The sequence below is a fragment of the Ovis aries genome, chromosome 18, assembly GCF_016772045.2.
Source record: "Ovis aries strain OAR_USU_Benz2616 breed Rambouillet chromosome 18, ARS-UI_Ramb_v3.0, whole genome shotgun sequence".
NCBI classification, from domain to species: domain Eukaryota; kingdom Metazoa; phylum Chordata; class Mammalia; order Artiodactyla; family Bovidae; genus Ovis; species Ovis aries.
Window position 1 is genome coordinate 7,428,322 of NC_056071.1, and position 14,885 is coordinate 7,443,206.

General features: G+C 47.8%; 1 protein-coding gene across 1 annotated transcript in view; it reads left to right on the top strand.

Annotated features, from left to right (window-relative positions):
• Nucleotides 1-14,885, top strand: part of IGF1R (insulin like growth factor 1 receptor) — a 304,031-nt gene that overhangs the window by 229,117 nt on the left and 60,029 nt on the right. Inside the window, exons 3-4 of the mRNA XM_027957015.2 lie at nt 10,247-10,559; nt 14,378-14,526. Coding sequence (XP_027812816.1) covers nt 10,247-10,559; nt 14,378-14,526 — 462 coding nt within the window. The remainder of the gene's footprint in view (nt 1-10,246; nt 10,560-14,377; nt 14,527-14,885) is intronic.

The window sequence follows — 14,885 nt, forward strand, 5'->3', positions numbered from 1 at the left end:
CCCTGGTGTAGTATATGATTCAGTTTGTATGAAGTGTTCAGAAGAGGCAGATCTCTAGCGACAGAAAGTTGATCGGTGATTGCCTGGGGCTGAGAGGGGCCGCGGGGCAGGGGAGGGGTAGACAGCTTCCTCTTTGGGGTGATGTTTGTACAACTCTGTGAATATGGTAAAACCCACTAATTTGTACACTTTAAAGGGGTGAAATTGTGTCTGAGCTCTATTTCAGTCAAGCTGTTATGAAAATTGTGAGGGAAGAAAATAAAAAATCACAGCACCCACAGTAACCAAAACCAGCAGTTTAGCCAAAGGAAGATTCCTGGCCTGCCTTCTGCTCCTCGCTTAGCTTTTGGTGTGAACTGGAATCCTGCACTGTGTCTACACTGATGGCTGCTCTTTCTCTACTCCTCCTAATTAGCTCTTGACATTTTTATTTAATAATGGTGCCCTGAATAACCTCCCTCCTGGCTTCTTGGTTGCCTTTCTTCTTTTTCTTCTGTTTTCTCAATAGCCCGCCCAGCACTGCATCTTAGATCCTGGAGACGACGTTGGTCCAGTGTTACTTTCTGTGGATGGCCATTTCTTTTGCTCATTAATGAAATCCTCATAGATGCCTTTAGTAAGCTAGGATGAAACATATCCGCAAACATCGTAGCTTACCTGTGTACAGTGTGTGCTAGTCAGCAGGGATCTACTTGGAACTTGGCTATTTCTGTGACCTTAGACTATATATGTGTATGTGCCCAACTAAGGGGAAGACACAGACCTGTTTTTTCTTTTTCCTGACCAAGGTTTGGAGGCTTGCTCAGACATAGCCATTGGCAAAGAGAGTGAACTCTGGTTATCTAATCTCATGAGTAAGACTTGTTTGGGTGAGAAGGGTTCTGTGGGTCACTGAGTCTCCCCAGGTCTCACTGCTCTGGCTCCTGACAGCACTCTTATATATGTGGCCGCCTTTGCCCCACAGAACGCGCCCTCGGCGCCTTCTACAACAGGAGCCGCTGCTTCACCATTGCAGCTAAGCACTGAGGACTGCTGATAGACTCGTCAGGGCTCAGCCTTTGAGAGAGAGAAGAATGTCTTTGAGAGTTCTATTTGCTGTAACCCAGTTAATAGAGAATCACTACAGATGGTGACTGCAGCCATGAAATTAAAAGACGCTTGCTCCTTGGAAGAAAAGTTATAACCAACCTAGACAGCATATTGAAAAGCAGAGACATTACTTTGCTAACAAAGATCCGTCTAGCCAAGGCTATGGTTTTTCCTGTGGTCATGTATGGATGTGAGAGTTGGACTGTGAAGAAAGCTGAGCGCCGAAGAATCGATGCTTTTGAACTGTGGTGTTGGAGAAGACTCTTGAGAGTCCCTTCGCCTGCAAGGAGATCCAACCAGTCCATCCTAAAGGAAATCAGTCCTGAATATTCATTGGAGGGACTGATGCTGAAGCTGAAACTCCAATACTTTGGCCACCTGCTGGGAAGAACCGACTCATTGGAAAAGACCCTGGTGCTGGGAAAGATTGAAGGCAGGAGAAGGGGATGACAGAGGATGAGATGGTTGGATGGCATCACTGACACAATGGACATGAGTTTGAGTAAACCCTGGGAGTTGGTGATGGACAGGAAAGCCTGGCATGCTGCAGTCACGGGGTCTCAAAGAATCGGACACGACTGAGCAACTGAACTGAACTGAATAATTAGAGGGCTTCCCAGGTGGCGCTGTTGGTAAAGAACCTGCCTTCCAGTGCAGACAATTTAAGAGACCTGGGTTCGATCCCTGGGTCAGGAAGATCTCCTGGAGCAGAGCATGGTAACCCACTCCAGTATTCTTGCCTGGAGAATCCCATGGACAGAGGAGCCTGGCGGGCTACCGTCCATGGAGTCACAAAGATTCAGACACGACTGAAGCGACTTAACGCACACACCAAATAAATAATGAGTGCTTAGTGGGTACATCATCCTTACTATCACCTGCATGCTTGAACCTTCTCCAGAGCATCATGTTTTGTGTTTTGTCCTTCCTCCAGACTAAGTGGTTCACCTTAGGGGGAAGAAGAGGATGTTGAGACTGGTGGTTTCTTTTTTCCTGGTAGATGCCAACTTGCCGAGAAAAGTGGCATGAGAAGAGCCCCCTAGCCTTTTGCTCTTGGACAGCAGAGCCTGGTGAGAACTTCATGCCAGCATGGAGCAGAGCAGGGGAAGAGCCTGTCACCCAGTCAGAGAGATCTGGGTTCCAAGCCCAGGTTTCCAGCTTGATAGTTATTCACTTGGATGGTTAATAGCCCTGGAAAGTTTTAAAATCTCTGTGCTTCCATGTGGGCATCTACCAATGAGCATAATGCTACTATCCCATGTGATCGTTAACGTTAAGTTAAACAATATATATAAAATTGAGTCCTGTGTTTAGACTCAGAATGCATTCATGTAGGAGAGACTCCAGCAGCTGTTGTGAAAGGAGGACAGGAGCGTTAGGTGGTTAGATGGTCGGCATGAGCTAGCTGGGTGTGACGATGGGAGTTACGTTGAAGGGCATACAGAAAGCCCCCGAGCATGCCGCCTCGGTCATGGAAGACCGCCGCTGGGCTCAGTGCCCTGGTGCTACAACTGTTCAGACTGCTTCTGCAGCCTTAGGTAAGATGTGGACAGGTGTTAAGGAACAGTGATGTCCGTGTGTGTTGAATGAACTGTGGCTTGAGTCTGGCCTTCAGGAGGAGGCCAGGATCACAGCCTTGGAATTTTGAGACTGAGCAATTGTCCAGGGCTATTAAGAGTTCCAGACACCTGAATGAGGCCTCGAGGGAGCGCCCTACAGGAAAACGCATCCTGGGTGGGGGTGAGGAGGAGCTTGGTCAAGCGGGTGCGGTCGGGCAGTAGCACTTTTTCTCAGGGAAGAACTCCGCGCAGCACTGCTGTGAGGCTTGCCTAGGTTTCTGAAGAGCAGTGCCTCAGACGCGCACGGGATGATGGCCTCTTAACTTTGTTTCATCTCTGAGGATCGGGGCTTGATGAAAGGCAGACTGTGGCTGCAGAAGCCCTGGTGTGTTTGAACTGAGGCAGATCTAAGGGCTCCGGGAGCTTCCCACAGGAGGGTCTCTGCTCCTGCGTGTTCTGAAGCCACCTCCAGGCCCCTCAGAAGGAGTGAAGGCTGGAGAAGTCAGTTGATGGGAAGGCAGGGGTGAGGAGGGAGGTGTATCACTTCCTGCCCCCTCTGCGTGCCTTGGTGCTGCAGAACGTCCATCCGCTGACCCAAAGATGCTCAGTCCAGGGCCCTTCCTCTTAGGAAGGAAGAGGACTTGAAGCTGCGTCTTGAAAACCCCTTGAAAGACTGCAAGGAGGAACTCCTCTGTGCACTCTGGACTCGGGAGAAGACGAGCGCTTTCAGGCTCACTAGTTAATCAGTTCAGGAGCCATGGTCTCTCTTTATTAACCAGCCTCTGCAGGCTCCCGAGAGCTCTGTTCTGGGGTCTTCCTGCGTGCCCCTGGGTGCCTTCCCCATGCTCTAGTGCTCATGCTAGCCTTGATGCTTCCAGCAGAGAAACTGAAGTTATCTTCAGGTTCTAACCATTACGTTGTCTCTTAGTCTGGCCACTACGATGATAGAATGTTTTCTCCTGCACAGGAGGTGGTTTCTTTGGCTTCAAGAAGAGAAAGGTTAGAGGGGACGCAGCTCTTCTTTCTGAATGTCTCAGACACCAGGGTTACCACCCGATTCCTCTTAATGGCTACAGTTTTCCAGGCAGACAAGGCGGCTGAAATGAACTGGGGTTTCTAGGCAGTGATTCTCTGGAGTTTTCCGGTACCAGTTTTCAAGACGGTCAAGACAGATTCTTCTTATCTTCCTTTTGAGAAAATTGTGCTTTACTCAGTATATGTATGTATGATTTATAAATATATATACACATGCACACATATGCGTGTGAGTGGAGCTCACACACTGTTGTGCCAGGTTTATCTTCATTTTATTTCATGAGTCTTAGCATTTTCGTGTAAGCCTGCTTTTCCACACTAGCTGACGTATTTAGAGAACTCCAGACTAAAACACCGGGGTGAGACAGCTTCATCTTGAGCCCGGGAAGCCTCGTGGCTCCTCTCCTTTCTACCCCTTGGATGGTTTCTCTTCTTGGACTGGGGGATGGGAGAGGAGTGTGTGCCTGAGGTCAAAAGGCAGGAGAGATGGAAGGGTACTTGGCAGGATGAAAGGCCATGGGCCCCGTGGCCCGAGGTGGGCTCTCCCTGACCCTCTCTGAAGTCCCTCACAGCTCCTGGATAGATGGGACACCCTTCGGTCCAGCTGGGACATCCCATCAAGGTGGCCCACCCACCTTCGTGGCTGAAAGGACCAGCATGGAGCTCCAAAAGCGGCAGGGCCTGCGGGCCTCAGAAACAGCTGTGGGGGCGAGCCTTTTTCTGCCCTCGTGCCTCAACTCCTGCTGCTTGAGTTGATGAGCGAAGAGGAAGCAGTGAGGCCCAGCCTTGCCTCTAGGTCCTTGGGATCACGTTTGTGAGGCTTGGAAGAGGAATCCTGTAAATGTGTTATTATCCTTACTCAAGACTGAGCTTTGTGTTAGGTCTATCAAGGAGTGGAGCAGGGAAGACTAGAAATGTGGGACCCAGAATTCACAGGTGAATATACGGAAATCCACATGGGCGGCTTATTTTAAGAGAATATAGGTATTGGAAAGGCGCAGGGACTCTAGGCACTGCTGGGCCCCGTGGGTGGTGGAGGCCTGCGGATCCCGGGTCCTACCAGGCCCCAGGGTGCGGCATCCACGCAGTCCCAGGATTTCCCCATCCGTGCTGCTGCCCCTTGTCTGCGCCACTGCCAGGGCTTACCGGCCTTTTGCTTGCCCCTCTTGTGTTCCCGCTGCCGTCCTCAGGAGCTGGGCTCTCTTACCTGCAGGACCGGGCCTGGCTGATGTCTTTAACGGTCAAAGGAGGCTTACCCATCCTCCCAGCGAGCTGGCTCAGAGGTGTCTGGAGGAGAGGCCTTGGGTGGGCTTCTGGCTATGCTGAATGGGGCACTGCTGTGAGTTCAGCGGACACAACCAGGGCTCTCCTCCCTTCCCCTCCCCATGGTGTCTGGTGGAATCAGCTCCTCTCCTGGCTAGGCAGGAAAACCACAAACTCTCTCTGGACCACATGTCTCCCGGATGTACTTGGGAAGTTGAAGTGTGTTTTCCTGGAGTTATCAGCCATTCACTCTAGTGCAGAGTGATGCTTGTCTCTTAGGAAAGGCACCCTCTTTTTATGCAGAACTGCAGTATGTCCCTTAGGGTACCCAGAAATACCTAAGAGAACCCTACACTAGTCTGGATTTTGATACAGAAACTTGACCTTATTTCAGCGTCCATGAACTGGTTCTGTCCTTTCGAAATTATTTGGGATAAAATGTTTGTGTTTTTAAAACTTCGTGTGACTAAGTGGTCCCTTTCCCATTTTTTTCTTCTGTGAAGAGGTTGAGTATCTCCATCTTCTCTTCCAAAATATGCTTTTAAAAATAGTTTCTCTGAAGTAAAGATTGTTAAAGAGCTTATTGGCAAGAAAAGAAAGAAACGTTTTTAAAATCCCTAGAAAGAATTTAATAAGTACAAGGACTCCAGGGAGGGAAGGAGAGAGTTAAAGCTTGATGTATGTGACTTTTTTCCTGTTCCCCAAAATGAAGATACTGAGCTTTTAAACGCAGTGCCTCATTTTTAGGGGATTGTGGCCCTGAACGAATCCTTTCAGTGCAGACGTGGGACCTGTTGTTAGCTTTCTCAACAGTTTACATAGGCGTTTGTTTTTATTGTTGGTCATTGTAAAACTTCCAATGACTAGAAAGATCTCGGGGGCAAAATCCATTTGCTTCCGCCTGCGTGTATTTGTTAGTTTATAGCGCCTTCCGTTTCCCTTTTATTCTTAGGAGCAGAAATGCCTGCATCACGCTAGGTGTGCTCCGTATTCATGGAAGCCAAGGAAGATGTTCCTTCCTTTCTCCCATAGCTCTGTGATTGGAAATTTGGTAACTGTACTAAATTTTAAGTTTTGGCACTCGTGCGGAGCAGCCATCCGTCTGCTGGCTAGACACACTGCCCGGGGCTTTTCAAGAAATCCCTTAATAGTCCTGAACACTAATAATATTTATATACATTGAGATGAGGCAAAATTTACAGCGGGCTTCTGGGGCTGGCTCCAGGACTCTCTAATCCTGAACTTCCGCGGGTTCTCCTGCCCGCCTCCCAGAGCCCTCGTGGACCGTGCTGCAGCCAGGGGAACTCTGGCTTCCACCCCTGTGTTTGTCCTCCAGCAAATGGTCCCCTTTCTCTCTCTCTCTCTCTCTCTCTCCCCATCACACCCTGATTTTATTCCTCCGAAGTATCTGATACGTGTTTGTGCACAGTGGCGTCATGTAACCTGAAAGATCTGTGATTGTGATTTGTGATCCCTTCAAGAGGAATTGTTCTGTCTAGAAACAGGATTTTACCTAATTTAAGCTTTACCGAAATTCCTTCTGAGGCAGCTCCCATTGCTGAAACAAAACCCTACCTCCCTAGCGCGTGTGTTGCTGTGGCAGGAGTTGGCTAACGGTGCAGTTCCATGCAGGGCACCCCTGGAGAGGGTATGCTGCGGTGGACCGCTGCCCAGAGATGCCATTTCCAGTGGAACAGGGAGCAGGGTGCAAAACATTATCCACAGATACTTGGTTAGGTTTTTTTTCTCTTTCTCATACTGGAAATGCCCAACATTTACAGTTGAGTCTAAGCGTATCCAGGGCATTTTTATATGCTTTTAAATGCTTTTAGTCTTTAGCACTACATTAATACCTATTTGATATTGATGTCTGCTGCTCATCATTTTATTGATATGTAACATTTTATTTAAATTGTGAGCAAGGAAAAAAGGGTTTTACAAGTAGATATTGTTCCTAGTTAGTCTCTGATGATGAGCATCATCCTCTTAGCCACTGTTCGTTCCTCCAAACACAAGCCTGGTGGTGGCTGACGGCCAGTGAGCAGCCCTGGGGCCTTCAGCACTCTGAACGGGGAGTGTGTGCTCAACATGGCAGGTCTGTGCTACGACAAATGAGCATGGTTTCTACAGGTACTTTCATTTTTAGCCCTGTGAACCTCACAGATCGATTGTATTACGTGAACTCGGTAGGGACGGTAGAACATTTCTGCTCTGGCTTGATCCCGCTTCTTCTAGCACGACCCTCTCTGGCTATCATACCCTCTGAGCTGCTGCCAAACAACCTCTTTCTACCATGAAAATCAGACCGTTGTGTTCTCCTGCCCGAAATCTTCAGGGATGCCCACTGTCCACCACTGAGCCAGAGTGCCTTGGACAGGCTCCCAAGGCCTCTCTGAGCTGCCCTCCTTCTCTCTCCCAGCATCACTTGTTACTGGATCCCTGCCATCTTCACGAGCACCCACTTCTCCCATCGCAGCCACTTAATTGCTTTTACACATGATTTCATCTGTTCCTCAGCTTTTAGCTTTCAGCTCCAGCCTTTCAGACCTATGTGAAGCCTTCCTGGGCATCCAGGTACCCAAGGCAGGCTATGTACCACCACTTGACTCCTGTGCTTACATGGTATATTATCCACCCCTTAAGAACAGGGTCTGGCACACAGCTACAGTGCACACTCAATGAACAGTTGCTAGGTGGATGATTAAATGAAGGACAGGTAGACTTATTTTCCCTTGTTTTTAGTTTAAAAACCTGAACTTAGGATTTCCAAAGTTATTCTTTCTCTAGATCTTGGGCCTTGAAGTTGCCTGGATATTTTGAACTTAAATAGTCATTTAATCTGTGATTACTAGATCAAGTGTGATATCTGAGAGTCAAGTGTGTGGCCTGTGTGTGTGCATTTACTACGGATACAAGTTGGTGTTATCAGCTTCAAGATGATGCCTTCCATAGACACAGCATTTTAGGAACTCCTACAACAACATGCTTTTTTGATGTGACTGGAGACAGTTCCTCCTTGTAATTGATTGGGTAGATTAGCTTTTGGAAACAGCCAGAAATCATTGAGAGGCAATTCTAGTAAACAACAGTGACATAAACCAACAGTCACTGTCTTCTTTGCTCATACGTGGCTCTGAAGGCACTTCTCAGCTGGCATTTGTTCAGCTGCGTCTAACAAATAGTAGGCACTTAAACACGACACAAGTTTCTTTCTTATTCCTGTAGAGAAGTCTAGAGGTAAGCGTCCAGGATCAGCCTACTGGGTGCACAGTCGTGAAGGACCAAGTCCCTTTGATCTTGCTGCACTGTTCTTAATGGGCCACCTCACGGTCTAGTACGGCTGCTTGAGCCTCAGCCATTATACCTGTACCCTAGCCAGCAAGGATGGCGGGCATACCCCCTTTGTTTGAAGCACTTTTCTGGGAAGTAAGTTCCACCCCAAACATTTGCTACTAGCTAGAGTAAACTAAATGTTTACTCACAAGCTAGAACCTAGGTTGCTTTTAGCTACAGGAGTGGCCGGGAGATGTAATAGCTAGCTAGGTCGCAAAATGCCCAATTAAAAATCAAGATTCTATTACCAGAATAAATAAGAATGAATAATGGAAGATCACCTGTTTGTCTCAGTCAAAAGATGATCAGAGGAGAAACCTGCAAAAAATTTTTTAAGCCTGACAGTATCATGAGAATTGGTTTCTTCCGAGGTGACAGTATTCATTTGAATGTCCAAGTTCTGACAGCTGTTTTTAAATGCACCTTTTGGCAATAAAATAGGTACTCCTGCCTGCAGCTACCAAATGTGTATATTGGTACCAACTTACCAGAGGACAGTTCAACCCAGCAAGGCTAACTCTGGAAATTGATTCTATTGAAATAATTAAGAATTCTCATGAAGACTGACTGCTTATGGTCCTAATAAAATGTTGGGAATAAATGAAATGCCTAATAGGAAGCTGATTACAACTTATGATGTGCTATACTACGGGATGTGATGCAGCTGTTAAATTATTGTCGAAGTCACAGTATGTTATGCCAAAAAATGCTTTTAGAATGACTTGATCCTTTTTTATAGATGTTTACCTTTGTGTGTGTGTGTACATGCATAGAGAATGATCCGGTGGGAGAGTCTTCATGGAGGTACTGATAAGGTGCCACTGTGGACAGGCAGACGAGGTGTTCACTGTAGTTTTTAATCTAATTTCTGATTTTCTTCATCTTTTTTATTATAAAGAAAAACGAATAGAATCTTCACTAAGTAATGCATGTCAGAGTCAATAATCTACGTATTTAAATAATTTTGTGTTTTCCAACTCGTGGAAAAAGTAGGAAGCAGATAATGTACACCAGATTTCATAGTTTGTTGACTTACACTTTATTCTATAGTAAGGCTAACAGAGAGTTAGTAAGGCACCTTTGCTAGTGAGGCACACTGCTCTAAGGCCCCTTGAGTGTGATCCTTCTGGCATTGTTATAGAAATAAATGCCAGCTCATCTATTTGGGACAAGACTTGTGGTTCTCTGGCTTTTTTCGATACTCCTTTCACTTATCTTTAACATAGAAGGGCTCACAGGAGATGGTTTGTAATGATATCTTATGGTCCTCTGGGCTGGAGACACTGCCCACCCATCCACTCTTATATGTGAGAAAAACCATCAGACATGGGGGCTTCTCTGTGATCTGTTAGATTGTGGCACATGAATATGTTAATATCATTGTTTATCTGGGGTGAGACCTTTGGTATGGTACAAGCAGATACAGACTTTCTAGAGCTAATTTGTCCACCCGTATAGCATCACCTTCAGCACACTCGAGTTTTAATCATTTTTAAAAATAAATGAGCATTTCTGCATACTATTTAAAGATATTTACAGATATCAGAAATAGTAAAAGATATTTCAGGAAAGAACACATGCAAAATGCAGATTGAGGAGCGCATATAACGCCTTCTAAAGTCACAATAAACTGTATGGCCCACTAGTGCTTCCAGAGTACCACCCATGCCCCAGGTAACCGTCTAAGATGGGGGCTGCTGCCCTGTTTTGTAGACGAGAAAGAGGATCAAGGTCAGAGATCGTTAAGCACTCCTCCAAGACCAAAAAGAGTCAACTAGGAGAGGCTGGATGTTAAACCCTTCTCACCTGACTCGAAATGCAGAGTACTTGCTCCCTGCCCCAGCGAAATTCTCAACATGTGACACTGGGAATTCAAGCTTTGGGCCCCCGCGGGTGGCTGGTGGCTTGGGGGTTGCTGTGTGGGGGCCCCGGCGTCCAGCGGCCTCACACCCTGCCTGTCCCCACAGTGTGTCCCAGCGCGTGCGGGAAGCGGGCGTGCACGGAGACCCACGAGTGCTGCCACCCCGAGTGCCTGGGCAGCTGCAGCGCGCCCGACAACGCCACGGCCTGCGTGGCCTGCCGCCACTACTACTACGCCGGCATCTGCGTGCCCAGCTGCCCGCCCAACACCTACCGCTTCGAGGGCTGGCGCTGCGTGGACCGCGACTTCTGCGCCAACATCCCCAACGCCGAGAGCAGCGACTCCGAGGGCTTCGTCATCCACGACGGCGAGTGCATGCAGGAGTGCCCGTCGGGCTTCATCCGCAACGGGAGCCAGAGGTCAGTGTGGGCGCGGGAAGGCGCGGCCTGGGGGAGGCTAAGGGAATCGGGGCACTGCGGCGGGCCGGCGTGACCCCGGCTGCTGATGGCGCCAGGCGCGGTGGGCAGGTCTTCTGGGTTGGAAGCAGCCCGCCTGGAGGGTTGGAATGAAGTACCTGATTTGCTGGCTCAGGTCCCAGGCGGCCCCTGACTCCCTCTGCGCATGCGGGGCTCTCCCCCAGAGCCCGGGGATAGGGGAGACGATAGACTGAGGTTTTCTCACTCCAGGGCTGCTCAGCGCTAGACCAGTGAAGGCTTTGGAACTGCGGGAGGGGAGACGGAGTAACCCCACCAGCATCCGTGAGGCAGTGAGCAGGCATAGGCTCTTACCACTCCGAGCAAGCAGTATGCTCCATCACTTGCTGCACACACACACACACACACACACACCTTAGCGCTGGCTTCTGCCCTCCACTCGGAGCAAGCAGTGTGTTCCGTCCCTTTGCTGCGCACACAGCCTTCACGCTCCCTCAGTTTTCTCGGTGTCTCATTTTCCTTCCTGGACATTAAGCTTTGGAAGCAGAGAAGTTCCGGACAGCAAACAGCATCCCTTTCGTGCATGCCAACCCGACTTCTGTGAAGCTGTTATTGGTTTTAAGTTTTTGAAAAAACAGTGCCAGGGTTCTTACGAAATGCAGGACTATAACCCTGCAAGCAAGATAAGGCTTGAGATCTGGAGTTGCTGGTCCCGTCTCTGGAGCAGAGCAGAGAACTCTCAAGGAGTTCTTCTGATGGAATGGACTAAAATGCCTGCTTCATGACTACACCAGAGGAGCCTTCCATTTCGGGTTCTTAAAAAATAAAGCTATTCTACAAATATAAAATACCGCTGGAAAAGGAAATCTTCATTTTGAGTGTAATGTGTAATTTCCCTTCTGTTTGCTGCCTTCTGTTTCTGCAAACCTCCTCAAGCAAGTCTTGGTAGAGGGGCATCTGTTTCCGGTGTAATATTTGGAGATGTTGCTCCTTCCGTAGACTTAACTTCAAATCAGAGATAAAGCTCACGTTGTTCCATAATATTAAATGCAGAACACTCTGCCTGTCATCATTGCTGTAACGACTGTAATAGTAAAAATTACTCCAAATACTTTAAAATGGTAAATGTGCCAAGGATACTGGTGAACTGTGGAGTATACATATTCCACCCAAAATAAGTCTGCCACATTTTGCTCACATTTTATTGGCAGCCCTAGAACTTAAAAAGGCTTTGTCAGTCCCTGGGCAGTGCCTGGAACCCAGTTTAGGCTGCGTCACAATTCCTGCCCAGACTCACAGGACTCGGACGCAACTTTAGCCACTAAATCGCCACTGTCACGGACTTTGGCCACTAAATCACCACTGTTGCGGTTCCTCCCCAAGCTGGGGGCTGAGATGGGGCAGCTGGTGCATGGCCCCGGGGCTCATAACTGCTTTGTCCTGCTGGAGTGTTCCTTTTGATGCTGGAGGCATTCAGTTGTTTGCAGCCGCCATAGCTGTGGGTGAAGTAGGGGGCGCTGTGCGCCATGACCTCTTCTCCTGTAATTCATTCTTTGAAGAACTAAGCTCTGATTTTTCCTACTCATGCTTGCAGTCAGTTCAGAGTTACAGATCTACCTTTTTCACTTTAAAATAAAACACCATCAAAAACTAATAACACCCCCCCAAGCCTTTAAGGCCTATTTGACACTTATTTAAAGTATTTATTTTTTAATACTGTTTATACCCTCTCTGTACCAGAGTGGACTTGAGGAAGCTTAAACTATAAACATGTAATCAGAGCACTTCCTTAGAAAAACATTTTTTAAAGTGCTAGCTGATTCCTAGACATTTTAAGAAAGGTGTTTGGTTCAGAAATTGCTATTTGAATAAAATGTCAGGGGAACAAAACACACACTTAACCTATAACCCGGAAGTTAACCCTCCTGAACATTTATTCCAGAGAAACGAAAACTTAAGTTCCCACAAAAACATGTACACAGCTGTCGGTAGCAGCTTTAACAGCCAAAGCCTGGAAGTAGCACAGATGCTCCACAGTAGGTAAATGGCCAAGCAAACCGTGATCCATCACACCATGGAATATCAGTCGGCAATAAAAAGAAACAAACTATTCAAACACACACAACACGGATGGATCTCAAGGACATTATGCTGTGGGGGAAAAAAAAAAACAGTCTCACAAGGTCACACACCAGATGATTACATTTATGTAAGATTCTGAAAATAACATCATTACCGAGATGGAGAATAGGTGAGTGGCGGCCCCGAGTTAGAGGCGTGGGGGCAGGATGACCGAACGGGCCGCACACGGGAGGTGCTGCTGGGGACCGGCCGGCTCGTTGCAGTGATCACTCCGGTGATGAGCTGGCGTGGGAGTGTATCGCGCCTGTGTGTTCCCTGGGCTTGATGTTGCATTTTCATGGTGCAGGATGGAGCCGCTGGGGGGAGCTGGGTCAGAGGTACACAGAACCCTCTGTACTACTTTTGTAAGTTTTTGTGTGTCTGTAATTATTTCACACCAAGGTTTTAAAAAGGGAAGTGGGGCATTATATGGTATGTGGGTAAGTTAGAAGCAATAAAAGACCAACAGGGAATGCCGAGGAAAACCTGCTGCAAACTGTAGAAGCGAAAATGTTGTGACGTCAGAGAAAGGGGGTACCTCCATTGCTGTGGTCGGCCCATTTCCTCTGGAGACCTTCCCTCCTGTCTTCCCGACGTGAAATAAGAAAAGAGTAGGAAACCTATATTTATCTGTAAGCTTTTAAACAAAGCCTTTCATCTTTGCCTTAGATACGCAGTACGGTTCAGTGATGGAGGGCGGTACTTAATGCTAAGCGCTTTACCTTACACTGCTTTCCTGGATGTTTCTCACTTATCTTCGTGCAGTTTGAAAGATCATTCAAGAATAATCATGTAACTATAGTGGCTCTCCAGTTCACCATCCCATTACACACACATCCCATAATGTTGTATCATTTATTCTGTTTGGAAATTGACCCAGCGTCCTGCAGGTCAGAGAGCTGGATTCGAGTTTTGTCCGCTATTCCCTAAATAAGGAAAAGTACCAAGGTCACTCGCTAGTCCCTGGCTGTTGGTGGGTTTGTGGCATGTTCAAGATTGCATGTGAAATAGGAGCTCATTACAAAGCAATGGAAGTTCCTGTTTTTATTGTGTATGCAGCAAAAACAACATTTGGATCAATTTACAAGTTTCTGCCAAACACTGTCAAGAAATTATTTCAGTTGTGCTTTAGCAAGAAAATAATGGATCTGTGCTACAGCACGTGCCTTCTGGAATCACCCACTGGGCCCCTGGCTGCAGGAGTTAGCTTCCGGTCAGCAGCGGGGACACTGCTGTCCCTTCAGTGTCCCCGTCCACTCTCCCAGTGGCTCCTCCAGGGTGCGCCAGCAGGGCCCACGACCTCAGAGAGCAGCTCTGTTCTTCTTGGGATCCCCTGGTGTCTCCCTCCTGCAAGGCTGTTTCTCTCACGTGGGACCAGCTGGCTCACCAGCCCCAGCCTATGATACACACATGCCTCAAGGATGTATCATGTGTTTTGTCTGGAAACAGGCAGCACGCTTTTCCTTTGTAGGCAGTTTCTCCTTTTGATTGCCGTTTGAGTGGCTTACCCTGGGGAGGCTTGGCGATGAGAAGCAGTACGACCACTCGAAGGCTTCTGCCAGTTGCTTTCTGTAATGTGGACTATAAAGACACCTGGAATAAAAGCGTATCTTGTAAGAATTTTCGTAATGTGGGAAGACAGACTCAGCTCTCAGTGTGTTGGGTTGTTTTATTTTCAACAGCATGTACTGCATCCCTTGCGAAGGCCCTTGTCCCAAAGTGTGTGAGGAAGAAAAGAAGACAAAGACCATTGATTCTGTCACTTCTGCTCAGATGCTCCAAGGATGCACCATCTTCAAAGGCAATCTGCTCATCAACATCCGACGTGGCAGTAAGTATTCCTGCTTCCTGGAAGAGAGGGCCAGACCTTTTGCTTTCCTTTCGTTGAGCTTTTCCTCCTCATCCATGACTCACAACTAAACTATGGGCCTAGAAAAACAACATGGTGTGTAAGCCACATGCTCAGGGCCCCTCCTTTGAGCGTCCCTCAAAGATTAAAAAAAGAGAGAGCAGGAGATCAGTCGGCATTTTAGCCATGGGCACAGCATTTGTTTCTGCGTAGGGTCATCCCTCATCTCTCTTAAGTCACATCCTATGCAGGATATTCATGTCTCAACACATGCAAACCTCAGGAGAGACAGATGGATCAGAGGTGTGACTCAGCAGTCTCCAGCCAGAGCCAAGGCCTCG